The sequence below is a fragment of the Leucopleurus acutus genome (genome assembly GCF_964270905.1).
Source record: "Leucopleurus acutus genome assembly, chromosome: 5".
NCBI lineage: Eukaryota > Metazoa > Chordata > Mammalia > Artiodactyla > Delphinidae > Leucopleurus > Leucopleurus acutus.
Window position 1 is genome coordinate 62105969 of NC_139147.1, and position 27826 is coordinate 62133794.

The 27826-nt window shown below is 40.9% G+C and overlaps 1 protein-coding gene across 2 annotated transcripts in view; it reads right to left on the reverse strand.

Moving 5' to 3' along the window:
• LSAMP (limbic system associated membrane protein) overlaps positions 1 to 27826 on the reverse strand; it is a gene marked incomplete at its 5' end in the record, with an annotated part of 646055 nt that overhangs the window by 15385 nt on the left and 602844 nt on the right. The window contains 4 exons of one of the 2 annotated variants that reach the window (XM_082840215.1): positions 9272 to 9307; positions 16597 to 16745; positions 17459 to 17579; positions 26617 to 26751. In XM_082840215.1, coding sequence (XP_082696341.1) covers positions 9272 to 9307; positions 16597 to 16745; positions 17459 to 17579; positions 26617 to 26751 — 441 coding nt within the window. The remainder of the gene's footprint in view (positions 1 to 9271; positions 9308 to 16596; positions 16746 to 17458; positions 17580 to 26616; positions 26752 to 27826) is intronic. The other variant, XM_082840216.1, reaches the window with a different exon arrangement.

Sequence of the window (27826 nt, forward strand, 5' to 3'; positions counted from 1 at the left end):
AATCATCATATTTCATAAAGAGCTATCTCCCAGCCCTGAATCTACTTATTGTTGGGGCAAAGTAGATTATATTTTCCATGTTTAAAAATATACATTTTATGTATATTTGAAGCCTTTTGTGCCTTCATGTATTTAACTTGCTAAAAAAGGATTTAAAAAGTACAGGTTTGGGTCGGTCTCTAGAGATTTTCCTCCTGTCTGGTTTTCTTTCTCTCTACTTCTATGCTCTAAATTGTGAATTGCAGATCCGTTTTAGAATACATTTTAGATTTAAATTCTAAGGGATTCAAGATGGTCTTTAATCCATGTAAGATGTGTTTTCATTTTGCAAGTTTCAAAATCAAAAACATTCAAATACCATGAAACAAGGTAACCTGCCTATGACATTTGAATGCAGAGATAACAAGTGAATTTGTGAGATTTCCTGGGATGTTAAGGCTCTTGGAAATAAGGGATTATTTATCGGAAATAAGGGAAGATAAGGGATTAAAAGAAGGTGGAATGCTCAGAGTTACCCTAGGGCCTGCATCTGTGGCACTGACCACCGCAGGGCAGAACTTGGTGAAGGCGGTGGTTCTGCTCTGGGCCCTTCGCAGTGACTGTACTACTTGGAGCGCCAGGACGCCTCAGTGATTTATCTGTCATTCCTGCTGCGTCACCGACTCCAAACATAGCATCATCGCCAGGTTCTAGAGCAGCTGCTGGAAATGGCGCCATACAACCTGACCGTTCCTACAACTAAAATAAAAACCTACTATCAAACCTCCTTGTTGAGAGGCTGAAAGTTTTCTCTAGATGTTCTGCTAGATAATAGGTTCTCAGCATCCTCCAGGAAGCTCACCTCTATAACACCACCTACCATACAGTATACGCTATCCGTACATATCTGTACGATCAGGCGGACAGGTGCTGTTTCTTGTCTTAAATGTGTAACAGGGGTAGAAATGCCCATCTCCTCTCTTTTAACTCCACTGGTTTATCACTTTTCTTTTAAACAGGCCAGACGCAAACAAGGAAAAGTAAGACACTATTAGGGAAAAATGTTTTTTTTTTCAGATTTTGAAAATTCATTAGACCATACTGTTCAGCTCTCTCTGGATTCTAGATCTCTGCATTCCTGGGATGTTCTGCTCCTCTCTCCCTTCTCTCCTTTCTGCCTTAATTTTGAACTTCACTTGCACCTGGAAGCCTCTCTGACCAGTCCAGGTTAGCTAAGGTGCCCCTGTTCTGTGCTCCCCATATACCACACAGGTTTCCTCAACATAGCAAAGTTGCTTAATTTATCTGATCTACTGCCCCGTCTGGTCTGTAAGCTCTATTAGTGCTGAGGCCGTGTCTGGTTTGCTCTCCACAGTGTTTCCCAAGATCCAGCTGAGAGCTTGGCACATAAAAAGTACTAGGATAGTACTTTTTTTTTTTTTTTGAGGGAATGAACAGTGTAATCAAAATACCATGTATTGTTAAATGAACTTCATCTGGGCCAGAAACTAGTGTGCACTGCCCATTGAGAATGAAGTTTATTTCTTGTGTTCCTCATGGTTAGAAATCAGAGGAAAAGAAAACATGGACTCTAAAAGGAACTTTACAAAGCAAAAGCAAGTGGAGAGTACATCTAAATGCAGAACAAGCGACACTATTCATTTAATGACAGAATGGGAGGGCTGGTCCTTAGGGAAGACCAACCTCCAATGCATGAGCGCATGCCATCTTTTTCAGCACTGCCACACGAAGTAAGCAGCTTTCAACAATGAACTTACCTGTATTCAGGAACTCCAGGGAAGAAAAGAGAACAAATCTCCCAAGTTACTCTCTAACTTGCGATTCAACAAAGAGAAGTGCAAGCTACTGCTTTTCCTTCTTTCTTTCCTTTTTTGCTTAGTCGCTTCTGCCCTCCAAACATTCACATGGACAATTGAGAAAGCACTTTAGAATGGCCAAGAAACTTTCCAACATAGAACATGGCTGGGGATGCTGGTGCCGTGCGGGCTACAGGGGATGGGATGATGCACAGAATGGGTGCTCAGTTATCTCAAGGCCCAGGTATCTCTTACTGCTTTTTTTTATCTTTTGAAAGCACAGGATGCTACTGTTGCCCCAAACAATATCCTCTTAGGCAGTTAAAAGTCATACTGGAACTGCAAGGTTTGGAACGTGAGTGGTTGAGGCAGAATCTCCCTTGAGAGTATGGGGCAGATAAAGTAGAATGGACTGATAGCTGTGATGTATAGCAAAGACACTCTGTTAATGGTAATGTCTAGGTATTGAAACATACACATGTGTTACAGAGATGTCGGAAGTGTTTTCTTTTACAATCAGCATTGTGATGAGTAAAATAGTGCAGTCAACTATGGCAGTGCTTGACTCCCCAGGGTCCAATTAGGAAGCATGATAAATGACTTGTAAGGTCTCTCCCCCCTACTGATTTGCGGTGGCTATAGCGGACACTTCACAGTGGAGTCCTAGTGAGGGGTCTGCCTACTCCCATCATATATCTGTGTACAAATGAACACCTTAAGTTGGAATTCCAAACTCATTATGTTATGCTGTGTTCTGACTTGGCAGGTGTGTTTCTTCACCACAGTATACAAGGGGAGATGTAAGGTAGGACCCCTTAAGCTGATTTTTTCCCTTATGGAAGTGCTTGTTTAATACCTACAAATGACTTGTGCTGATGAAAGAACATTGTGGGGACGGAGTGACTGTGTAAGAGAAGTTGTTACTAAGGTTAATTTGTATCTTGCCTCTTCAGAAGTAGATGTTTCTTCCAGATAGATGCGATAATGGCTTTGTGGTGCTTGCATGGCTGGTAACCAGTGTTTAGAAGTGAATGTTAACAACATCAAAACTTTTTCTATGGTTTTATTTGAAGGATGTCAGAGAGAGAGTGTATGCATAATGCAAGGTGAATATGGTGGAAAATGTAGAGAAAAAGAAGATCAAGAAATACAGATAACAGGAATAAGAAATTCAGGTGAAAAGGAAAGAGGGAGCCACGAGGCAGACGAAAGTTAAAGATTATACGTTTGCAGGGCTATACTATGAAATTTGTCAGGGGCTGAGACTGCATTGATGATTGAATTCTTGGAAGAATATGTATTCTTTCTTTTTTAACTCTTAAGTAGTGCCACTTCCTTTAAGGACTCTTGATCCGTATCATGTCTCTGAACCTAGAGCGAAGCTTCCAGTGAAAGGACCTCCTTCCTGGCTACACCCAGCAACGCTCCTCACAGCACACTGCTACCTCCTGTTAAATGTCACACTCTGGCAAACACCGAGGCGAGCTCTCTAAAGACCAGAGGGACCTGCATCAGCACTTTCTGTCCATTCAGGATCCTGGTCTTCTCACCCTTTGGGGCAGCATGCTAACATTTTCTGCTGCAAATCTCACTGAGCTCTTCTTAGGCGGTTTTCTTCCTTTTAATTAAAAAGACAAGACTGTCAATTACTCCAACTTAATCCCAAAATGTAATTGTTACTTTGAAAGATATTTTTCTTCTCATATAGCTCATAGAAGAGAAATATTTCCATCAAATTAAAATTTAGTGGGAGCTTGGATGTAAAAAAAAAATATTCATCTTCAAGTCCCTGCTGGCTCTAGAAATCTAAATAGCACAGCAAGGCATAAATACAGGGAGATCACCAGGAAAGGCTGACTGATGTAGGCAGATCCAGACTAGGAAAATAGGAAAAGGCATCAGAAAAGAGTCCCAGGGCTAAAAATTCTCCTTCCTTTAAATTGATGCTGTAGGATTTTTAGCCATTTAGCTTGAAGCTAAATGTAAATTCTGAGAGAGGTAACACTTCCAAGCTTCTGTTGGACATTTAAATAAGAGCGTGAATAAATTTCAGAATTATTCTTGCTAGAAAATTTTAACAGGGAGAGAACAAGAACCATTTAGGAAACAGGGCAGAAGGAAGAATGAAAAGGTGAAAGAGCAAAACACAGAAGTGGATTCAACAGAGAGAAGTGCTTGGTACAACTGGGTCTAAATCAGTGGTTTGGGCTACCTATTACAGCTGGGCCTAAATCGTTGAATTGGCTGGTGCAGTATTGATTCTAGGTGAAGTATTGGCACAACTATATCCCACTTGGGATAGACCGGGAGGAAGTCAGACTCCTGTTCCCATTAAAGGAGTCAGAGGGTGGTTGTCAGGTATTCATGTCAACTCTTAATCATCTTCATTGTATTAATCAGGGCCCATGATTCTGCTGTAAATTTGTGTTGACGTGGCTACCTAAGTTCTATTAAAAAAAACAAGACCCTTGTTTCCATCACCTAGTGGGAAAGGAGAAATGTACTTAAACACTGAAGGCTTTCCTAGGACATGCTTTACACCTGTGAGCAGAAATAAAGGGCAGGTTCTTTAGATTGATCATTATGGATTAGTCTGACAGGTGGCAATGTGCATAGGGGCATCGACAGCAAGTGCATGAGTGTATGAGTGTGTGTCACACAGTAGGGAACTGTGTACCTGGCAGCTCCTCTTAAGTGTAGTATTATGATGGTGGTGAAAAAATAATGAAAAGTCTTCTTTCTCTGACCTTGGGATACTTCTCTATTTAAACTTGTTAGCAGTGTGGGCATCTCAGACATCCCTAGAATCCGAAATACGTCAAACTATCATGAAGCCAAACCGAACTTTTATCTAACTAATATCCAGGCAACGTGACACATGATACATCTTTAACTATAAGTACATCTTTAAAAATTATAAGACATATGTGTATCTGAATATGATCATTTTGCATTCAATATGCTTTCTTTCTAGGAAATTGAAGTTCTATTTTATATATTATTTAAAACACCATTTGAGCTTGTAGGCATGAAAAATATAATTTCTTTCCCATTTCACAGTTGGAAAAACTGAATTAAAGAGAACAATGCTAGTAATTATCCATGATTAATAGAGGTGTGTATGTAAATCAGCCTGAATAAGTGTGTGGAATTAGATGTGCCGATGCCAGACAGCTCCGCTCATGTTTTTTAAAGATGGAAGCTTTCAAATCTCTGCGTGAGTTGGCATACAACTCTGTGTGTTGAATGGGTCTGGAAATGGACTTTGTAAAAGTGTATGGATTGTAAGGCAACTGTATTATACATTATAAGAATTATAATACATAAAATAAATTAGATGAGTGTTTAAAATTCATTAGACAGGTATATCTAATACATATCTAATGACCATGAATGCATACATAATGGTTATTTATAATGTACTATAGATTTATATATGTGCCTGGGTGCAGCAAGGAGTAGATTGGAATTTGGGTGTACTCTGATGATTAAAAGTGTAGGAGAAGGTGCATGTTAGTTTCCTAGGGGTGTAGGGACTAATTGGATTAATACATGCAAAAGCCCTTAGAACTCTATTACATGAGAAGCCCACTATCGATGTTGGCTATTATTATTATTATTATTAATATTATCATTTTTTATTAGACAAGGTAAAACTGCCATTATAATAAGGAGCTGAAAAGAAGTATTCTCTCATTCATCCCTGGGATTATATCCTACAGAAAATAAATGAAGCTGTAGGGATATAGTCCAGCCACCTTCACAGCATGGGATCTTTGTAGGATTTTTCTCCCTGTTTTCCTTCCTTGCCAGTGGAGTCTGATTTGAGAACCCATTCCTGGGAGTGCCAGCTGAGGACAGGTACATCTCCTCCTCTTTCTAGAGATGGAATCTGGCTGTTCAGATGTCAGGCACACCCACAGCAACACCAGTCTCCCTGTGGGAGGAAGCAGGCCAGGAGGAGTGCAGATTTCTGCAAGCCTGGTTTGTTTGTGGACATTAATTTTTTTTTTTTACTTTAATTGTGGGGCGTGTTTTGTTTTCAGAGTGAGCTTTAGACAGCTGTATTAATCATGCAAACCCAGCCATGCACAATGTGTTTTATCAATGGAAAAACAGGAACGGAATGGCAAGCAGCTGTGAACAAACCCAGTGCAGTGCCTGAACCTGGAAGATAATCTCAAACATTTCCCAAACCTACTAGCCACACGGGGTTAGTGAATGGAAAGGCTGTTCACTTGGAATAAATAATCAGATAGGAGGCAAACAGGGTAGACAGATTCCAGGGTTATTAATTTTTTTTTTTTTAAGTGGCAGCAACTGTGGCCAGAGAGCCTTGAGCTCGAGGGAATTCGTCACTTGAGGGTGATAAACACACAACGGTGGTTTGTTCTTGTCCTTTTCTCTTCTTTCCCTTTATTTTTACTTCGGGAGGCTGGTTTCATCACCTCATTCTGCACCTGCGGTCCTTCTAAATGTGAGAGCATCTCTGGTGCACGTCCGTCATGAGGGGCTGTGCGTAGGGAGGAGATGGGAGCAATGTTACCCGATTCTCAGTATTCAGAGCCCTCAGGAAATGACTTGAGACTAACAAAGTGAGAAAAGTTCCCTCAGACATTCAGAGCTGGCTCTTTCCTCATTTTACAGTTCAGTGGATTTTCTGCAGCGATGTAGTCAGGGGTAGTTATGCAAAATATATGCAATTCAGGACTCATTTCAGAATAAATAAACCTAAATTAAAATTAATGGAAAAAAACACCTATCAGAAACAGATAAAAAATGGCACACTATTTTATTATTTATTTATTTATCTTTTAAATTAAGGAGCAGGGAAGCACCCTGATTTTTTTGTTTTGTTTTGTTTTTGGCATAAGAGGAAAGGAAGTTTGAAAATTTCTGATTGGCCGCAGACAATATAAATTGTCCTTTGGTGTAATTCCAGTATTATTATTATCACTGCAGAAAATCAAGCAATGTGATGAAGGAAACCCAAGGGAAACATATTTGATTTACTGAGCCTTGTGTTTTTTTAATCACAGCTTGAAGAGGTTTAGGACTGCATTCCTGCTGCAACTCTGCTGTTTATCCCCAGTCACCCTGATGGGCCATGTAGAGAGGGGGTAGGAGGGGAGACCCTCCAAAGAGAGATATTAACAATGAAGTAGCTGAAATTAAACATGTGTTCCTGTTATTGGAAAGTAGGAGGGAAAGTTCTCTTTTTTTATGATGGGAGGAGAGAAAAGGAGCTTGGGGACTTTCTCCTACTTTCAAAACACCTTATGAAAATTAATTGGCTCAAAATCCTTCAAGCCATTTGCATCAACCATCTGCTTACAGACATCTTCACACTTTAGGAGGGAAAGGTAGGATTGCACATAGATGATGACAATATATAATAGTTAATTAAATGAAGGTGTCTCATGTTATAGTTATGACCACAGTGAGGCAGTCAGCTTTTCTTAGATATTTCGGTACTATAAAAAGGGTTAAGGATCCCATATGTTAGTATTTTTTTCCATGGGCTGCCATCTTGATTGGAAAGAAGAGAAGAAAACAGATTTGATTCTAGAAAGTAAAAGTCCTTGTAAGGAACAGGAAACTTAAGAGGGCACCTCCTATAACTACCTCTCTCACCAGCTACCCCAAGTCTCCATGAACAGCTTTTCAATTTCTACGAGCAGAAGCCCTAAGTATTAGTAGTAAGATAAACTATATTCTCTAAAACTACTGGATCTATGGAAGCTATCTACAACAGTCCATCTACAATGTAAAATCAAACTAGGGTCATTCTCCAATCAACAGTTCTGTTTGTGGGAAAATAACAAGTTCAACAAAATCCCACATGCTCCATCCTGGTCCAAATTGTTTTTCAATATCAAACAGCTGTCCTTTGTGAAGTGTCTGGCTTCATTTTGTTCAATGTTATATATATCATAAAGAGTGATCAGATAAAATATTTGACTTTGTGGCTGTAGAACTGCTCTCACAAAGGATACCTTGAGTAATAGTGACACTGTACAAAGCCCATCTTGGATGGAGCATGACCTCTTTGAAAATGTTACCCATTGGGACAAACGCATATGTGCATGTTTGTCACATCAAGATATTTGCAAGATGGCAACATGATAAAATGGTGTCAATCTCTGCAGCAACAGTAGAAGATAAATGTTTTAAAATGACTGTGGCATGTCAGGAATTCAAAATGGGATGCTTTCCATGAACACTGAGTTTCTTGTCAAGTCTGAAAAACAGGCACATTTTAACAGTCTTATTTTTAGTGACTGGGATAAGAAACAGGTTTCATCAATGTTTTAGGGAAGAATTTTATTCAACAGAGTTCTTCTAAAAATAGTCTGGCCCCTACTTCAAATTTAAGAATAATTCTGTTATTAATCTGTCTAGTTGATCCTTGAAACCGTGCAATTCTCATTTCTAATGTAATTAAAGGAAGTTTGCATATATGTGAATACATACATATGCAAAACATCACATTATTGACACTCTCCATATCTACATCCAATTCTGGCCTAATTTTTAGTTTGGACAAGTGTTAATGAAACATGATCCGTCTTCAAACTTATAAAACAGCAGCTTCCTACCTTTAATTCTGAGCACATTTCCTTTAGAGTGTATACGACAGTCTCGTTTAATTGGATTTATTTTTTCCACACTAGGCTCCACATGGCCTACTTTCCATTTTTTCTCAAGTCTTTGAGTGTTATTTGCAAATCACTTTTTCTGGAATTTAATTTCAATGGTAGGTTGGTTTCATTTCAGGTTTTTTTATTGTTTTAATTTTATTTGCCAATTTGCCTTTAAATGCCCTTAAGCTAGAAGGTCGGGGCTGCACTGCACTTGCAGCTAAATGTGATGTAGAAGGCAAAATTTAATTTGAGTGTGTAGAAATTTCTGTGAGAAGGAATATGGAATGATTACCTTGTTTTCTTATTTGTGTTTTCTGAAATAGTTATGTTTAAAAGGAAACGCCCCCAAATTGGCCAAGATTTTAAGAAAAGGTAATGTCCTTGTAATCTGGCTGAGTTCAACCTTTGGTAATAGATAAATTCATTTTTACAAGTAATGCAAATGACTTCAGATTTGGATTGTATAAGGTGGTCAGTTACAGGATTCATATTTTTGTGAGCTACAGAATTTAACCGGCTGTGTTCCAAATATGTGAGTTCATAGTTACCTGTAATATGTATTAATAGAACAAAAAATTGCTGTCTGAGTTTAGCACTGTCTCCTCAGTTAGTGACCAACTTGAAGTTAGGTCGGGTACAGACAGACCAGTTACCTGCCTTTCAACTAGTGTGAGGGCAATCGATTGACCTTTTTTTGAAGGTTTAAAGAAAAAAATGATTCCTTTTGTATGCGAATTTTGTCAAGGTGCTTCCCCCTTTTTGTGTTTTGCACATTATAGGTGATGGAGAATGACCCAGCAACAGAACTACAACGATAAAAATCATACTGACCTTGAATGGGGTGGGGGATTGTGGGTAAAACACGCTCTAAAGGGGAAAAAATAGTAAGCATCATGGAGAATTTATATAGATAGATATAGATATATCTTACTCATGTTTAGCTTCACAATTATAAAACAGATGAATTTTCATGCCTATGGGATCATATCTCCTGTAAAGCATTTGTCTGTCCTTCCTGCCAACACTAAATTATCAGAGAGCTATTAGTAAACTTTAACATCCAAAGTCTTTAAAAAAATTAGCTAGAATAGGGGATAACACCTTATTGTGGTAACCCTGCAAACAGGATCCTGCCCTCCTCTGGAAAATCCACCAAGATTACAGATTTTGGGGGGTGTTGGTATTGAGGGTATTTAAATTAGTAGTGATCAAATTCAGGTCATGCATCTTGGCCCTGGTTCTGGGCTCTTTAACTTTTGACAGATGACCCTGTGGTAACTAAAGACTCTTTCCTCCCTTTAAGTCCTACAGTTCATATCAGCTTTAGCCAAGCATCTAGAAAATTTATTTTGGTAAATACTAATTCAATTTTTCCCTCAGATTTTTCCTTCCCCATTACTGATATCAGTGCAAGAGTAATGCAAAGACACTAAGCTTCTTGGCATGATAAAATCTGATTTTTAGTCTTTTCCTTCATCCCACCCCCCTGTGATAATACAATCTCATCTTAAGTTTGATCACCAGTCAGATTTGCTTGATGACACATCCTGTTCAGCAGTAAGACGTGCTTTTCTTTTAAACGCTAGAGTCTCAGCTTATGAGTCGCTCGCAGTCCCATCCCCAAGCTTCTGACCATAAATTGAACGTGCTGAAAGAGTTCAGGCTTTAAGGTATCCTCTACTTGTCTCATCAAAACCCAGGTTTAACTCTAAATCCTCCTCCGGGGCTCTTTCAGAAAGATAGAATGTTGCATTAGGGATAGGATGCATTACTTGCTACCCCCAAACCCTATAATGTAATGTAATCATAATACTTTTCTACATTCCTCCTAGCAGCTTGGTTAGATAAAGACCAGTGATAAATGAAAATCAACAAAAATCAAAACCATAAAAAGAAAAGCCTATGTGCACATTCAAATCTGATCTGCCTGCCATCTTGTGTCATAAGCTTAGAAGAGTAGATTTTGCCTGGAATTTGGGCACTCAGTACATCTGGACACTAAGAAAACCCAGTCTCCTTGAAGAGTGAGCTTTCCTTTCTTGGATGAAAGGTGTGGCTTAAATGCCAAAGTTTTCTAAGTGCATTAAGATGGAACAAGTCAATAATAGCACAGTGAAAAACTGTGTCTTAGTTACACAAATGTCAAGGAGAAAAATGTTTTAAACCTCCGACTGGTTATTTGGTATTAAGTTTCCAGCTTTGAAAATAAATAGCTAAACTGCTTTCAGCATTTATAGAGCAGTTGGAGACCACTGTCCCATATTATACTATATCTATCTTATTTTATTCTTATTACAATTATTATTCAGACTGTTTAAATGACTCAGCTTAATATTTTCTCATCACACTGTTCACAGCTGGGTAAATGCACTCTGCCCTCATTTCGACAAGACCATTTATATTGCTAAACATCTCATCCACCCCCCTCTCATTGCCTCTTCAATGATTTCCCACCCTGTTATCATCATCTTAGCCCCATCACACCCCATTAGTTATTCTCGTTCTATTAATTTCATCCTACTGGCTTATCATTTCTTAGATGCTTCCCCATCCTAGCTTTTTATCCTTATTCTTCCACCATCATTTTGCTGTATTTTGTAGTTTATGCCAGGGTTTATGGGCTCCTGTAAGAGTGTAAAGTGAAGTAAATACCACTTAAAGTGAAAAAGACACCTCCGACTTTTAACATTTAAACATAGGGGAGAGCAGGAACCTTGGTGCTATGTGCTCTGTCTTTTTCCTGCTAGTATTTGAGGAGGTCAACATAGCTTATCAATCGATTGGGAGGTTTTAAGAACGGAATGCAAGGTTTACCCCAATACGATCTGCTGTGGCTCTTGGTAAGTCTGAGCTTTGGTTTCTTATCTGCTAAATGGGGTGGAGGGTGTTATTGGCTGATTCTGCTCGGACACCATAAAAAACAGTTAAACTGGAGTTAACACTTTGAAAGAAACCCCTCTGAATTAAAAGCACCTAAATGACAAAAGCTGGGGTTGAGAGTAGGGTGTACAGAGAGAGGTAATTTATTAACTCAGATATGATTTTCTTTTATTTTCCAGTGGGTATTGGATATGGTCAGTGGTCTCTCTGGAAGTAGGTGTATTCCATGCCTACTCTTAAATCTAAAACTAGTTCTGGTGCCCATCTATTTCCTACTGTATCCACAGAGAGCCCTCATAAGGAGGGCTTTCAAACTACATATAGATAGTGTTCAAATAGCTGCTCGAACTGCTTTATTACACGGCATCCAGTAGTAGCTGGTTAAGAGGCTTTGCCAAGTCTTAACTAGCATCATCACGTGGTGTATATTTAAGTGCTGGGCCTCAAAGGTAATAACTTAAAATGACTTCTGAAGAAGCGGGGAGGCCCTGATTGTAAGGGCTCTCTCCAGTGCTGGGTTGCTTAGGTTGTTCTTAAAATGTAATCAAGTATAGGTTTACAGGTCAATGATCTTTTAAAATTAAAAAGAAAATTTTAAAACCTCCTACACACAGATGTGGTATGGCTCAGTGTAGATTTCTTTGTATTTTTATTCTTTTGTACTCAGTAGCCTCAAAATACCTTACCGATCCACACATTTCTCTAGAGTAGAAGGTAACTGATCAGTAGGACTGTCCTTTAACATGACGAATGCCTTCTTTTTTTTTTTTCCAGTATGTGGGCCTCTCACTGTTGTGGCCTCTCCCGTTGCAGAGCACAGGCTCCGGACACACAGGCTCAGCGGCCATGGCTCACGGGCCTAGCCGCTCCACGGCATGTGGGATCTTCCCAGACCGGGGCACGAACCCGTGTCCCCTGCATCGGCAGGCGGACTCTCAACCACTGCGCCACCAGGGAAGCCCACGAATGCCTTCTTTTGACATGCCTAGGGTCAAAAGCTGAGCAGTAGGCTGGACTCTCTGCTCAAAATCTCAATGTGCCAAAGATGAACCAACGGTCTCACTCATCTAGTGGACTCAGGCTGGTGAGGGTTAATGGAAATGGAAGTGGGAGGTGGTGGAAGTAATGCCCCTCGGTAGGAAGGAATATAACAATATTTAGTCAGTGAAAAATATCATTAAGTGAAAAAAGGAGGAAGAAGTTAGATGTCTTTTCACCTCCAAACTACCAAAGATACATGTCCTAACATTTTCCCTACATATACAAATCTAGATAACGTGTTGGTTTACAGCCTGGACTCTGGAAGGAGATTACCCGAATTTGAATCCCAGCAGCCTTACTTAGTTGCACTAGTTACTCAACCTCTTTGTATAATGGAGAAATACGAGTGCCTAATAAGGCTGTCCTGATGATTAAATGAGATCACGTATGTTAAGTGTTCGGCACATGTGCAGAGTACCTTGTACATACCCACTTGATAAGAAGTGATGACGTTAAAATCATCTCCCTTATTCTTCCTCCCTATCTGTTGCTTTAAAAATAACTCAGTGCAAGCAATAAAACAAGATAAGGTTTCCTTTGCGGATGCCTTGCAGTCAGCAGTGTGGATACACGGACTCTGTTATGTTACACATGCTGACAATGCAGAAGTCCAAGTCTTCACCCATGTGATACATGTTCCCACATCTTACAAAAACTAAGGAGCGGAATCCATGACAGTATACATTGTACCATGGATTAATGTGTACAGAGAAATGATGTAATGTAACACTTTGCCAAGGATGGAAAAAAGATATAAAAGGCATTACTTGGATATATAGGCTAAGGGAATGGATCCCTAATAAACAGTTACTAGAATGTGTGGAGGACAAGACAAATGAGAAAGGAATGCTTCCATTGGCTTAGGAAAAATGACTATGAATACAAGGTATTCTTGCACTCTCGTTCAATTATTTTGACACTTTTTTTTTTTTTTTTTTTTTTTGTGGTACGCGGGCCTCTCACTGTTGTGGCCTCTCCCGTTGCGGAGCACAGGCTCCGGACGCGCAGGCTCAGCGGCCACGGCTCACGGGCCCAGCCGCTCCGCGGCATGTGGGATCTTCCCAGACCGGGGCACGAACTCGTGTTCCCTGCATCGGCAGGCAGACTCCCAACCACTGCGCCACCAGGAAGCCCCCATTTTGACCCCTTTGAAGATAATATTTGAATAGAGAGTGAAGAAGCATATGTATGTATGTGATGGAGGACAAGATGTATCAGTGACCGCAAACTGACACTGTACAAAGTCAGCACGTCACTGCGGTGGACATGGAAAATGTGCTGATGCACCAGTGAAGATGGATAATCATGAACTCTTCAGGGGCTCCGGCTCTGGGTTTCTACCTGCTGCTGCCTCTGGCTGGCAGCAGCTCACCAGCTGGCTCGTCTGCTTTGGACCAGCTGGGTCAGCAGAGCATCCCGCTGCCCACATAATGCTCTCTGTCACGGGTGCTGGCCATGGCCGCCCCTCCCAAGCATCTCTCCCCTCCTGACCCTGTTCTGTGGAAAAGTACCGCCACCAGCAGTGTCTTCCTTCTTCCCAATAAACCCATCTACTTTGAATCTAAGTGATGGGCAATCTGTTCACACACGTACTTTCTTTTTCTTCATTTCTTTCTCTTCCTCTCCCTTGTGTGTGCTCTCCTCCCAACCTTTTACCTGTGTAAATTGGTTACCATAGAGCCTTATTCTTAAAGATCCAGCTATGAAGGCTGTAACTCCACATCTCCCAAACCCAATTCATGGTGGCAAGGCAGTTGTGGTGGAATTGCCATTCCTGTTACACAAGGAGCAGAGCTTCCTCCTTAAAATGTCGAAGAAACAGGATGACAGTAGATTCACTAATGTTTGACAATTTTAATAGCTTCTTTTCCCCTCAAAGCCCAGTGACCTTTTGTATTCTATTCTTCTGTAGGTATTACGCCTCCTAACTTTCCCATCAGGTGGGAAATCAATTCTAAGCCGAACGCTGAGGCATGTGCTTCCTCTCCTCTGCCTGCTGCGGCGTGCAGAGCTGGTGCCAGTGCGGGCTGCCTCGAAGAGGGCCCACCGAGGTAGCACATCATTAATCATGGCCCTGTACTCTTCTCAGAGGTATAATGAGGGTAACTTCTATGAAATCATCAAGGGCAATATGACCATAATATACTTGCCCAATTTCTTGATTCTTAGTTTATAAACAGAAGTTCTATAAGATTCTTGACATTTCTTAGTCTTACTGGGTTGCGTATTTGAAGTGGACTTTTGTGAATAGGACCATGGTATTTCAGGGCTTGAGATCACCTTTCATCACCACCAGCAGACCAGCAGCACCTCTATTATTTTTGACTTAGTCCATGCTCTTCCTCTCTTCCTCAAATGTTTCCTTTCCCCCTCTTCCTCCCTTTCTCTCTCTGTCTCTTTCTTCCTTTCACACCTGTGAAAAATAGGCTATCATAGAGCCTACTCCATCCTTCTATCCTTCTTCCCCATCCTCTCTCTCAGTCTATGGGTATCATTGTATTTATTATTTGAAAAATATCATTAGCACAGTCCTTTTTCTGGGTGGGATAACGAGAAGAAAATTTGCATACTTTCATGCAAATTTATAGTTGCTCACTTTCTCTAACTAATCCAATTATCCCATTTTCTCTTTTCCAATCCCTACAAAACCTCTTGTTAAGTGTATGTTGTTCTACTTAATCAGCTCACCTTAGATTTGTCGGAATCTCAAATTCATAGTTGAGGCTATTTTCCCCCCTATGTATGGAATCCCTAACGTCAGGAACGAAACAGGTAAGTACATTTCTTAATAAATATCTTCTCAAGTGTTCTGAGACATCGATGTCTCTAGCTTAAGTAAAGAACACTGATGTTTGGTCTTTGGAGACAAGTCAACAGGGATATGGATTTTAAACTTCCTAATGATGCAGCATTTGTAGCATAGCTGTGTCCCATCACACGTACAGACTGAAGTCAACGGGAGTTATGAATCAGAAACTCAAGGCCGAATTTAGAATAGTTTGTGGGTTTTTTTTAAATAAGTGGATTGGATCTTGAGCAGTTGTAAAATGGCTTTAATACTACGTTTTGAGGGAACTATCACTTAAATTGATTTTTCTCCTAAAAACTTTTCTCTTGAAGGCTCATCTAAACTGAATAAAGCAAGATGGAGACATTTATCCTGGTCGTAGTATTTCTAAATTTTCCAATTCAGCCTGTGCAGAAAAACAACAACAACAACAAAAAAAAACAAATTCCTAGTGGCTTATTATTTCAAAATAATAAATTTGTTGGACTTTCTCTTTTAGTCCAAATGAACTGTCTAGCCCAGCACATGCTATCACTTTTGTTTGTTTTACTTATTCTGATAAACATTTTCCTATTCTAAGTGTCATCATTTCCCCTGATCTCACCCATCATACTTCTGTTTCTCATGAGGCATTTGACTCTGTGCTCATAGCTGCCGGACCAACAAGGCAGGGGGTCAGGTATCTGACTACAACATGCCGCTCAAGGGAAAGGCTCTAAGGTGGGCTTTCTTATTAATACCAATAATTTAAAATCACTTGTCCTTCCTTAGTCTGCCTTGAGGACCTTCTTTGGTCTTCAGCAGAAGCAGCTTTGGTCCTCTCTCTCACCATCCCATCTCTCTTCCAAAAATATATCAGACAAGTAATGTTTCCTGCTGTCATATGCCAACCTTTCTGCAACGTTTTTCCTCCCTTAGATTTTAGATTATGTTTTAATCATTCATTCCACTCTTCCTCTTGTGTTGTTAAAAATACACTTTCTTTTTACAGCCTCTCCCTTCTCCCAGCACCTTATCCATCCTCACTGAATATTTCTCCCTCAATCACTCCCATCACTGCCATTTTTTAAGTGTCATCCACTTTCCATGATCTTACACCATCTCTGCTCCTTAAAGAGACCATCCCCAAAGAGATGTTTGTTCTCTGAATATTCTTACAGTTTAACCAACCAGGAAAAAAAGAAAAAAAAAAACAACTAAACTAAGAAAACAAACAAAAAAACAAGGCAGTTATCAAAAGTACACCAGGGAATAGAGAGGAGAGGTATTCACTTGTAAACCTCATTTTACGCAGAGGGATTGTGAACCTGTGTTTTTGTTTCAGTGGCTATACACTGATTTTTGTTTAAGTTTACCTTTAAAAGATATGGGAATGATTTTCGAGTTTTCCACAGAAGAACTCCATCGACTTGGTCTCCCAGGCAGCTCCCTGCTTTGGCATACTTACTGAAAAGTACGAGGCTGGCGTTGGTGACCCCCAGATTGTTGGCAGCCACGCAGGTGTAGTTGCCATAGTGCTCTTCAGTGACGTTGGTCACCGTCAGGGAGGACTGGCCCTCCGTGCTCTTAATCTCAAGGCCATTGGCATTGTTTATCCTAAGGGTTCAAAGACAGAAGAGTAAAGAGAAACACTGATGAAGACTTGGTATAGTAATTTCTTTCTCATCATTATATTGGCGAAAAAGGAGAGAAAGGAAGTAGGTAGAGCTTGTTGTTACTGCTCAATTCCTCATTTTAATCATGCAATCCCATAGTATCAGAATCGAAGTCCATTGATGGAGAAGCCTCGGGAATGGATGAGTTTCATCAGGCTTTGGTTTCTGCTCTAGGAGAGAAAGACACGCAGGTGGACACTACCCCCGAACCATCTGTCTCACCCTATGTACATAACCTGAGTGCCTTGGGGTTCAGTTTAAGAGCTACAGCCCTGGGGCTTCCCTGTTGGCGCAGTGGTTGAGAGTCCGCCTGCCGATGCAGGGGACACGGGTTTGTGCCCCGGTCCGGGAGGATCCCACATGCCGCGGAGCAGCTGGGCCCGTGAGCCATGGCCGCTGAGCCTGCGCGTCCGGAGCCTGTGCTCCGCAACAGGAGAGGCCACACCAGTGAAAGGCCCGCGTACCGCGGAACAACAAAAAAAAGAGCTACAGCCCCAAAGCACTTGGTAAAAAACCTTGTAAAATAAAGAGTCTAATCGGATAGGCCTACCTAATTACAGCCGGACTTGGCTTTGTCATTAGGGCTTCTGGTTTCCCTTGCTGAGCAGGGGAGACCTGGCGGAGCAGTGGAGGTGCAGCAGGTTTGGCACATACCTGGTGTCGTCCCGGTACCACTCAAAGTCAGGTGCAGGCACTGCCGAGGCCTCACATTTGAGAGAAGCTTTCCGCCCGGTGGTGGCTTCGTTGCTCTTGGATTCCGTGATAGTGGGAGGATCTGTAGGAAGGACAGATACACAGTTTACATGAACTTTGGACGGTGCTCCAGAATTTCCACACAAGAAGGAATGAGGAAGGACAATCTGATTGCAGAGACGCAGAACAGGAATGGTCTCAAAGCTCCATTTACAAGAATTATGTGATCCACTGAATGGCACGGATCACTAGAAAACTAAATAGAAATAAGAGATTCATGAAACTGTAGACTTGGTTTACTTCAACGGGACACTTAACGGGGCTTTATGGAAATGAAACCTAGGATAGCTTTTTCCCTCTTCCAAGAGACCATTCGTTATTCCAATCATAGATTATAATGCTTGCATAGTTTTATTGCTTTTCATAAATTGAGTGGTAATACTAAAGGACTTGGGATTTTAAGTGTATAATTTGAGCACTTTTCTTTTTCACCATCATCGTTATCATTATTGTTACCTTTGGAGATGGCAGTAAGAAAGCTGATGAAAATAATAGAGCACCAAAGTCCTCTCAGCCAGGCTTAGCCTGATATCGTTGCAGCAATCCAGGAAAACAAACTAGTGTCAGATGATTGCTATACTTTTTTCCCTCCTCTGTGCTCCCTTACTGCTATGACCCAGGTCAATTTTGCTTTTATGTGTGAGGGTGCAGTTTGAAGTCTATCGTGGTGCATAAACACCTTCCTGGGGTACCAGTCTTCTGCTCTCTCTGGTAGTTGTGCACTTGATTTTTTTTCTGCTTAGGACTGAGCCTATAAAACTGTAATGGGCTTGAAATGAGCTCAGAAACACATTCTAATTTGCCATGATTCTTTCAAACAATCCCATGGAAAGTGGAACAAGTGTTTACAGGTCCACAGGACTGAGCGACGATGGTAAACCTGAGCTTTGGGCTTGATGATGCTGTGTCTGTGCAGGTTACGGACCCTCAAGGAGAAAAAGACTTCTGTCCAAAGGTTATTTGCCAGAAAACAGCAACTTGGCTGTGTGTACATGGACACAATAGACCCAAACCATCTGTTTATATTTTATAAAGGAAAAAGCTTATTTAGGTAAATTAGTGAAGTGAACTCTAATATACGAAATTCATTGACATCTCGGCTCTTCAGCACCTGGTTCAGCTCACTTATTTTTGGGTTTTTGTCTTCATATTCAAAAGCTATTTTCCAAGTTTTCTACCTGTAGAAGACCTGGATCCTCCCAGTTAAAAAGGAGGTACAAAAGCGTCATCAGGTTCATCTGCAATTTTCTCCCCCATTTGCCTTTCACATCAGCTTGGGCATCTTTAAATCACTGTCCCAGAGAAGGGGAGTTAGGGTACATTTGGATGCCGCCACCAGCCCGTGTGTAAACATGAGCCGGAGTGGGTGGCTGTTTTGCTCTAGACTTAGCTGCTCATTTTTGTTTAGACGGAAAAAGGCAACAAGACGAGTGGAAAGAACCCTCGACTGGAAGCTAGGAGGGCTGGAATTTAGTTTCTGTTTGGTTGTGTGGACTTCCCACCACACACTTTATCTTTCTGAGCCTTGGTTTTATTACCTATAAAATGAAGGCACCACACATTAACGATCTATATAGCATCCCTTCCAACTTAAAAAATACCAATTCTAGGGGACTTCCCTGGCAGTCCAGTGGGTAAGACTCTGTGCTTCCACTGCAGGGGGCACGGGTTCATCCCCTGGTCAGGGAAGTAAGATCTCGCATACCTCACGGCATGGCCACCCCCTGCAAAATACCCCCACACCAAACCAATTCTAGTCAAAATGGCCCATTCTTCACAAATGGGCAGTAGGTAGCATTAGGGCCCAAGTGTATTTTTATACCCATAACTCCTTTAGCCCTTAACCCTTAAACTGCTAAATTCAAAATTGTAACTCATTTATCTAATACGTGGGTTGGGAGTCAGGACTAGAAGTCAGAAACAGCACAGCATAGGTCTGACTTTGACTATTAACCAGAATTGTGGCCTGGACAAGTGTCTGTACCAGTTTGAGCTTTTTCTTTCTCATCCTTTAAAAGAAGAAGTTAGCTTAAAATGATCACCAAGTTTCCATTTTAAATCCTTTCATTCTATGATTGGTTATATAGCTCATTAGAGCACATTAGTTCAATGGTTAATGCAATGATTAGTGGTAGTGGTGTGGATGGGGGAGCTATTTGTATAGAGATGGGGTATGGAGTAGAGGTTAAGAACTTGGATTTAAAGTTTGATAGACCTAAGCTCAAATCCAGTCTATGTCCTTCACTATCATTCATCATTAGAGAGCTCAGTACTTCATCTAGAGTCACAGTGTCTCAATTTCCTCATCTATTAAATGCTGGAACCAGAGTCAGGGAGGTCCATTTGGAGACTGCGGAAGGAACCCAGAGATAGCCTGCACTAGGTCTTTGATAAAGGGGCTGGAAGGGAATGAACAGATTTGAGATATGAGCCTCAGAATCGACAAGATTAGATGTGAACAGTGAGGGAAAGAAGGAGGAGTGTCAAGGATCACACCCATGTTTCCAGCGTGGGCATCTAAGTGATGCCATCCACTGAATAAATGTTCGTTTCCCGTCTTCACCTCTTCACTGTATTAGGCTAGGCTCTTAAACTGCCAATGACTCTACCATCTGTAGCACGTTGGCCAGAGTGACGATCTTGCTTGTGATTCAATTGGTTTGTTCAATTTGTAAAATGAATTTTAAAGAGTGTTTGTGAGTTTCTGGAGCCGCATGCTTAAGACTGACAAATCCTTAATGATAACCACCACTTTTCTAAACCAGGTCCAATCTGGGCCAGACTCCACATTTTCCATCACCTCTACCTCTGGGGCTCATAGTTGGGGCACTTCAAGATAATAATCCATGGTGGCGGTCTTCTAGCCCTTCCGCCATGGGACCAGGAACACAAGTCCCAGCTGTACAGTTTTATGGGTGAGTTCTTCCTCACTCTAGATGCTTCCTTCTATGTGGTGGGAGCTTATTTATTAAACCTCCTTGCTCTGGAACCCAGGGGGTGATTTTTCTAACTGAAAAATTAGGGAAGAGCAAACTCGGTTTATTTGCTTCATCTCTCCCCTTTCTTCCTGCTGGGACCAAACTTCCGTCAGGGAGCAGAGGTTCTCCTCTGCTTCTCCACACTGATGTCTTACGTGGGCTCTTTCCTTCCTGCTCTCATGTGGGCAGGCCTGTCTCCGTCCAGGGCTGCCATGATTGGGAGGGTAGGTTGGCCACACTAAGCTGCTACCTCTAACCATCTTGATCTCTAACAATGGGGGCAACTGGGCCTTGTGTATGTCTCCTTTACTTATTTCTCATTGTGTTCAGAACCTGAATAACTAAGTAGTACTATTTATTAGCACCTCAGAGATGACAGCATGGGAAGGATGACAGTGAGCTAGGGTTGAACACTTTCAAACGCATTGATCTTGGGGCGGGATGACACTGGTCAATTACAAAGACCAAACATCCTTTCCTTGAAAATCTGGGAAGTTTCTCGTACCAAGGTATAGTCACAGATAATGATAAATGTATGAAGCGTTCATTATTTCCAGTATTTCTCAAATGACACAGTGGTGCAGGTCTGTCCCACAGCTTATTGGAATGAACATTTCAAAATTCATTTGTAATGAATTCTGCATAGGTGAGGCTAAGAAAAGTTATTATAAATCGTATTGTGGCATGCCTAGTAGAGTTAAAGTAATAGATGTCCTTGCTCAAAATATGGTTATAATTAAAATGTGGCTTAATAAAAATGCTATACAGAGGTCCATTGTTATTCTTTACGTGACTTTGCAATAGCTTACAATTGTCAGAGGACTCTCCCAGTTCTTATTACCTCAAAATTCTGGGTTCTGAAAATATTAAGGGCTTTCTTCTCATATCACCAATAATAAGACTCTTTCAATTAGAATGAATAGGATAACAATGACAGTGGCCTAGCAAACAGAATATCATTCATTTAATCTTCCTAATGTTTGGAATAATAGTATAAAGGAAAAAATTCTTAATAAAAGATTCAATATATAGACATTTACCATGTGTCAGCACTCTACTAGGCTTTATTTATTCTTTTCATCCAAACGGTAACCCTAGGAAACAAGGATTATTAACCCCATATTATGAATGAGAAGACAGATTTGCAGAGGGTTAGTAAATTGTGCAAATTCACGTAGCCAGCATTTGACGGAGTCTATATTGGAACCCATGTTCTGAAGCCCATGCTCTGAATCTCCCTGTGTTTCCATTTGAGTGAGTTCCTTCAGAGAGAAATTAATTCCTAATAAGGGAAAACAACATTTAGGGGAGTATGCTGGTAGTTTAAAAGGCAAATGTTACGTATTTCTGCTATTAAAAGGTACCCAAGATGGCACAACGTGCACTGGCATAGTGGACATGAACCCATATTAGAAATCAGGAGATGTGGGCTCAATTTTTGCCTGTGCCACTTACGTTGTCACCTCTTAAGGTGACATGTTAACTTCTTGGAGTCCCTCACCTTTGAATGTAGGTGATAAGGCCTTGCCTTCCTGTCTCACAGGTTTGATATAAAGATCAAATGAAATCTCATATATCAGAGCACATTTAACACCTGAAGTGATTACATTTATTATTTTTATTACTATTACTCACATGGTATCTTGGAAGGAAAGAGGGCCTTGGGATTAGACCTGGACAGAGTTTCAACTCTCCCACTCACAGGTTCTTTGATTTTGTGGCAGAGAATGCTTACATTCTCTGAGCTTTCTTTTGTCCTCTGCACGGAGATGATTTGATTATCTCCTGGGTTCATGTGTGATGGTGGACCGACGGGGTGGAGGCAGAGAACACAGGCAATAAGAAAGGCATTGTATCCAGAGAATTTAAAAACAATAATAAACCTAACTAAAAGTTGTCTTTTAAAAAAAAAGTCACCACGTACCAGCAATACTAAACCAAACATACCAAACGATGTTAGTGATAAAGTAAATACTCCTCCTACTGGGGCAGGCTGGGCCCCATATGCCTCTTTCCTTGGTTGGCCACTGTTGGTGTGATGATTATGGTGAATCATACAAAATTTCTAATAGAGTCTTGGTACTCTGGAGATACTCAGAAAATGATGGTTCTTGTACACATTGCAAAGTTATAGTAGCAAATGGCAGTACTCTGGATTCTTATTGAATAGTTCCTCTGATGATCCCATAATAGATTCATAAACATTAGCATGTGTCTTTATTGATATCATCAATAAAGATGTAAGAGTAAACTAAAGGTTGGCATGGAGAATGGAGAGGTGTAGTCATGAATAGTTAGAGAACGTAGCCAGTTTGGTTCCATATTGAGCCATTATTTTCCTCAAGGTGATTTTGGAATCAAAGTACTGAAAAGTCCAGTTAAAATACAGTAATATTGTCTGGAGACGACAGATGTCTCCAGTCCCAACTGTGGAATCTATGGTAGGTAACCTCTGCTTCCTCTAAATAAATGGCTCTCAAATGTAAGGGCAAGCTTTAGAAATGCCAGAGTCCCATGTCCCCCAGCATATATGTTGGGTTGGTTAGCTCTGGACACCAGGGTGGAGGCAGAGCTGAGTTGAAAGGGAGATGAGAAGAGGAAAACAAGTAATAAAGCGTGACAATGTGAACCTAGTTGGAGAGAGAGCTGTGGGAAAGCTGAAGGCAGAAATATTAGCTGGTCAGTGGGGTTTGGGGGCAGGCTTGAGAGCTGGGGGCAGCTTTTGAGGAGAATTTCTCCAGGAATAGGAAAAGTGTCCAGTATAAGAAGAGTCCAAATAAAATTAAGTCCTCACTAATTGAACACTTACTATGCACTAGACATTATGCTTGGGATACTGGGCACTAGAATGAGACAAACCCAGAAGTAGCTACTTTTAACGCACTGTGAGAACTGATATTGAGGGATTACACCTAGAACCTGTAAATGAAAGGAAACTTGTCCCTAGGGCTGGAATCTGGAAGAAATTAGCAACTATCCTGTAAGATACAAGAAAACAGAAGTCCTGCCTATTGTACAAAATTTTACTAAGCTTATTTAGTTGAGGAGATTTCGGGTCAATAATTTAGCTTCTGTAAGCTCCAGGACATCCTACCACTTAGAAAATAGATTTTTCATGTCAAATGGTTATGCACAGTACTGTAGACCAACTGTGGAGAAGGATTACCCAAGAGAAATAAAAAGGAGAGACTGTAGAATCCAGTTTGCAAACTAAACAGGAAGAACTGTTCTGTCTCTCTTGTTTACTGCTCTAGCTTCTCAGTGCCCTGGGACAAATATCTGTCAGCAAATGAGTAAATGAGTCAATGAGATGCTAGCAGGAGAAAATAACCAGCACTGGGATTTTTTTTTTTTTTTTTTTTTTTAGTGGTATTGTGGATCTGTTCATTATAAGAATCTATTCAGCCATTAATTATCTTAGCCATCCTGATCCCCTGACCTAATTCCAAACCTTGTGTCTTGAAAAGGAGGAGGAATCAGCTTAAATAATGGGGCATTTTCATAGTAGGCAGGCTTATATGAAGTGACAAACCGGAAATTTCTCAGTTTGCATGAGTTTTGCTGGCCAGACCTGGTTCTATAATTTAATCTTGGAGACTACATCTACTTGATACAATTACATTTAAGTAGGGTGAATTGTTTGAATAGGACAACAGTTGTTTTAATGTAATAGAAACAAAACTTATGAAGTGTTGATAAAAAGGTGATTCCAAAGGGCATTGATTTAGAACATGCTTCCTGATTTGTGGCATACATCAATTTGCAAAGTTTGGAGAAATGTTACAAGAGCAGAGTTTATCTGTTAGTCTTTCACCTATTCATTCAGTAAACATTTACTGAGCAATTTTTACAAGGTCAGGTATGTGCTAGATGCTGCTGGTTAGGACAGACTGTCTGACTAAGCTCATTAGAGTTTTCTATGTAATTTGTTATGACGTCATTTTAGAATCTTGAGTCTCTGTCCATATTCTTCTGTGGTTCACTCATCGCGAGGAAAAGCTCACATTTTTATAAAAGGCTTTTCTTGAAAATTATCAGTATTTTCTTCTGCTCTAAGTTACACTTTGGGGACAGTCAAGAAGGAGCAATGTCAGAATAATTGTGCTAATAATAATAGGACCCAGGCGGCTGGCTTTGATCTTGGGAACCATCTGCAATGCGGACCGCTTTGATGTCTCACACAATGGAAGCATAAATATTTTCTATGTACTCCATGATTGGACTTTCAGAAATCTAATGAAGATGAATGTCGATTAAGAGAAAATAAAATCTTAACTCCGGAAGTCAGAGAAGAGGTGGTAGATGATGGCATGGCTGTGTGTACATAAAAAAAAGCTAACTAACCCAATTATAAACTTATATAAACACCGAGAGAAATTGCCTTTCATGTGAAAAAAAGGCCCTAAAGCATTTTATAACACTGGGATCATTAACGTGTCTTTGAAACACACCCAGAACTGGAAAAGAATAGTAATACTGGCATTTCAAAACTCTATTACTTAAAAAATCGCACTTCAGGATAAAAGCACTTCGGATCTCATCAAATGCATCCCCTTGTTCTTGGAAATGAGTGCCATAAATGCTACAGCAGAATCCTATCTGTTACATTCTTCTAGGTCGGGTGTGAAGGGGATTTCGCTTTCTGTTTCAGAAGGCTGCCAGGCTGGAGCAAGACCACAGGAAATAGTGCAGTCCAGCATTGACCGGGTCACGTAAGACAAGTTTCCTCAGCTCTTTGCGCCTCAGTTTCCAAATTTTTAAAGTCAGACTAAAGATGATCTCATGAGTTTACTGTGAGGATTAAATGACAAATGTAAATCCCTTAATCAGTGCTGCACATAGTAGGTACGAAGAATTGAAAACTTCTCTTTCTCTTTCTCCTGAGAGCATGGGCTTTAGAATCAAACAGGCTGGAGTCCGCATCCCTTTTCTTACTCTTGCTTTCTGTGTCATTTTGGAAAGGCAATTATACCTCCTAGGGCTCTAGTGTTTCAAACTTTAAAATGGAGTCAATTATACCTACCTTGCTAGGGACTTTATGCAGTATCACTGGCACACAGTTTAACTACATGGAAGGCTTAAAATAATGGAAAGTAACTTACAACCATCCAAAGCATATTTTCAAACATGGGTTAAGATGTATGTGCATGTGTGTCTGTGCGCCTTTGTGCATGTGTGTATGTGTGTTCTATGTGCACACGTGAGTATATGTATATGTGTGGAGTGTGTATTTGTGTGTGTATTTGTGTTAAACACACAGGAAGGAAGAACTGTCAGGACATCCTTTTATCCCTGTCACTAGCCGCAATTATGTGATCTGGAACTTGAATCTGAACGATGTGGACAGTCACTCCTCACCGAACAAGGTAAATGAATTCTCTTTATTCCTTTGCTGGGTGACACATCACATGGATCCGCCCCCGCCCCCCATCCTTTTGAACTACATCTAAGGATCCTTTCATCTGAGAAGTTCAAAGTTTGCCCACTTACCGATGTATCTTAGTGAAATCTTCCTTTCTAATGCCCATACTTTGGGACAAATAGATAACCAATATTAACTTATCAGGTATCCCTCGTAGCCACCGGGGACACATGGTATCTGACCACAGTGGCTTAAATTTGTTCCCAAGGCCAATTAGTTCAATAGCGGAGGATAAAATATGGTCTTGAATTATTCTCTTCTGACAAACAACACATTACGGTGGAAATTCCAGTTAAAGCAGTTATGAGTTGTTGTTTTTTTCCAAAGTGGTATGACCTTGGTCTCCACAAAGACTAGAAGAGTGATTGCCTAAAGCGCTAGTGCGGTCTGATCATGTTTTCTTAATTCTGTAGTCTAAGTAAAAGGCAGAGCGTATTGTTAAATGCATTATAGGTTATATTTAGAATTGGTACAGTTGATGTATCAAATTCAAGGGCCAAGTCCTGCCCTTGGATATGTCCAGTGTACAAATGTGCATCCCTGACTAGAGGAGCATCTGCTTGAAATGCAATGTGCTTTTGATATAGGCTCTTTAGAGCTCGCTGGAGGTGGAGGTGGGCCCTGGGCACGTGGCACCTGCTGGCTCCTGCCATACTCACAGTTCACAGTGACCTTGACTTGTTTGACATCCGCCGAGGAGACCTCATTGGCAGCTTTGCACTCATATTTGCCTGACTGCTCCCTGGTGATGCCGAGGATCTCCAGATATTCTTCTTCTCCTTCAAATTCTCTTCCTGTAAAACAGAGGTTTGCATGATTTTTTTTTTAAGTTTAAAATATGCAGGAGATCACCTCTTTTTTTCTTTTGAGAAGCAATAGATCCACATGGCTTTTCAATAATTTGACAATGTTCTTTGTCTGAGGTCAGGTTCTATAGAAGCAGACTCCAAGACAAAAAGTCATTTGAAGATGATTAAGGAAGGAAATGTTCTCAGGAAAAACGGGTAGGGGAGTGGGAAAATGGGATCTGGCAGAGAAAGGAGCCAAGCTGGGGTGCAACACCAGGTCTCATCCCACAGATGGCAACTCAGCTCAATCCCTCAGGGAGCTCTGGGCACAGCACAGGTCCCACTTCAAAGTTGTGCTGACCAAGAATCCAGAAGCTGGAGTGTTTATACATCACGCTCCTCCGTCACTGGCTAAAGGTTTAGAGCAAAGTGGGAGTCGCGGCGAGGGGCATGCAAGTTGTAGAGGGGTCAGAAGGGCAGCCATTGAAGTGCTGAATCATCGATTAGACCATGCTTCAAAGCACTCTTTCAACTAAAGTTGTTATTAGGACACATGGCTTCCCTTCGAGAAACTGTCACTCTTCTCCCCCAGATTATGTGGAGTTCTCTTCACGAAGGTTATGTTCGAAACCCTGTCTTATAGTTATGGCTTCCTTGTTCAGTGTCAAACTACATCAACAATGAGACTTTCAGGCCTTGGACCAGATCCAAGAGATTGTGTTGCTGATGGTGCATTTTGTCACGTGGGAGGGCTAGGGAGCTAAATATGATTGGCTTAACCACTTGGGATTAGGGGTCTGGAGGCCCTTTTTAGAAAGTTGCACAAAAATGTCTCCATTTTCATAAAGAAATGTCAAGATAGGCAGGCTTGTTTAATTCCCCTGATTAAAAGACTTTATTTCTGGAGAGAGAGAGAGAGAGAGGAAATGGAGGCATGGAGGTGGAGAGCCAGGGGGAGAAAAAGGTGAAAGAGAAAGTGAAGAGGAAAGGGGACTGAGCAGGGAAGAGCTTGGCCAGAAAGGCCTATAGACATCAGCTAAATTCAACTTCCCTCACCCTCAAGTTACAAACCCCACTGCTG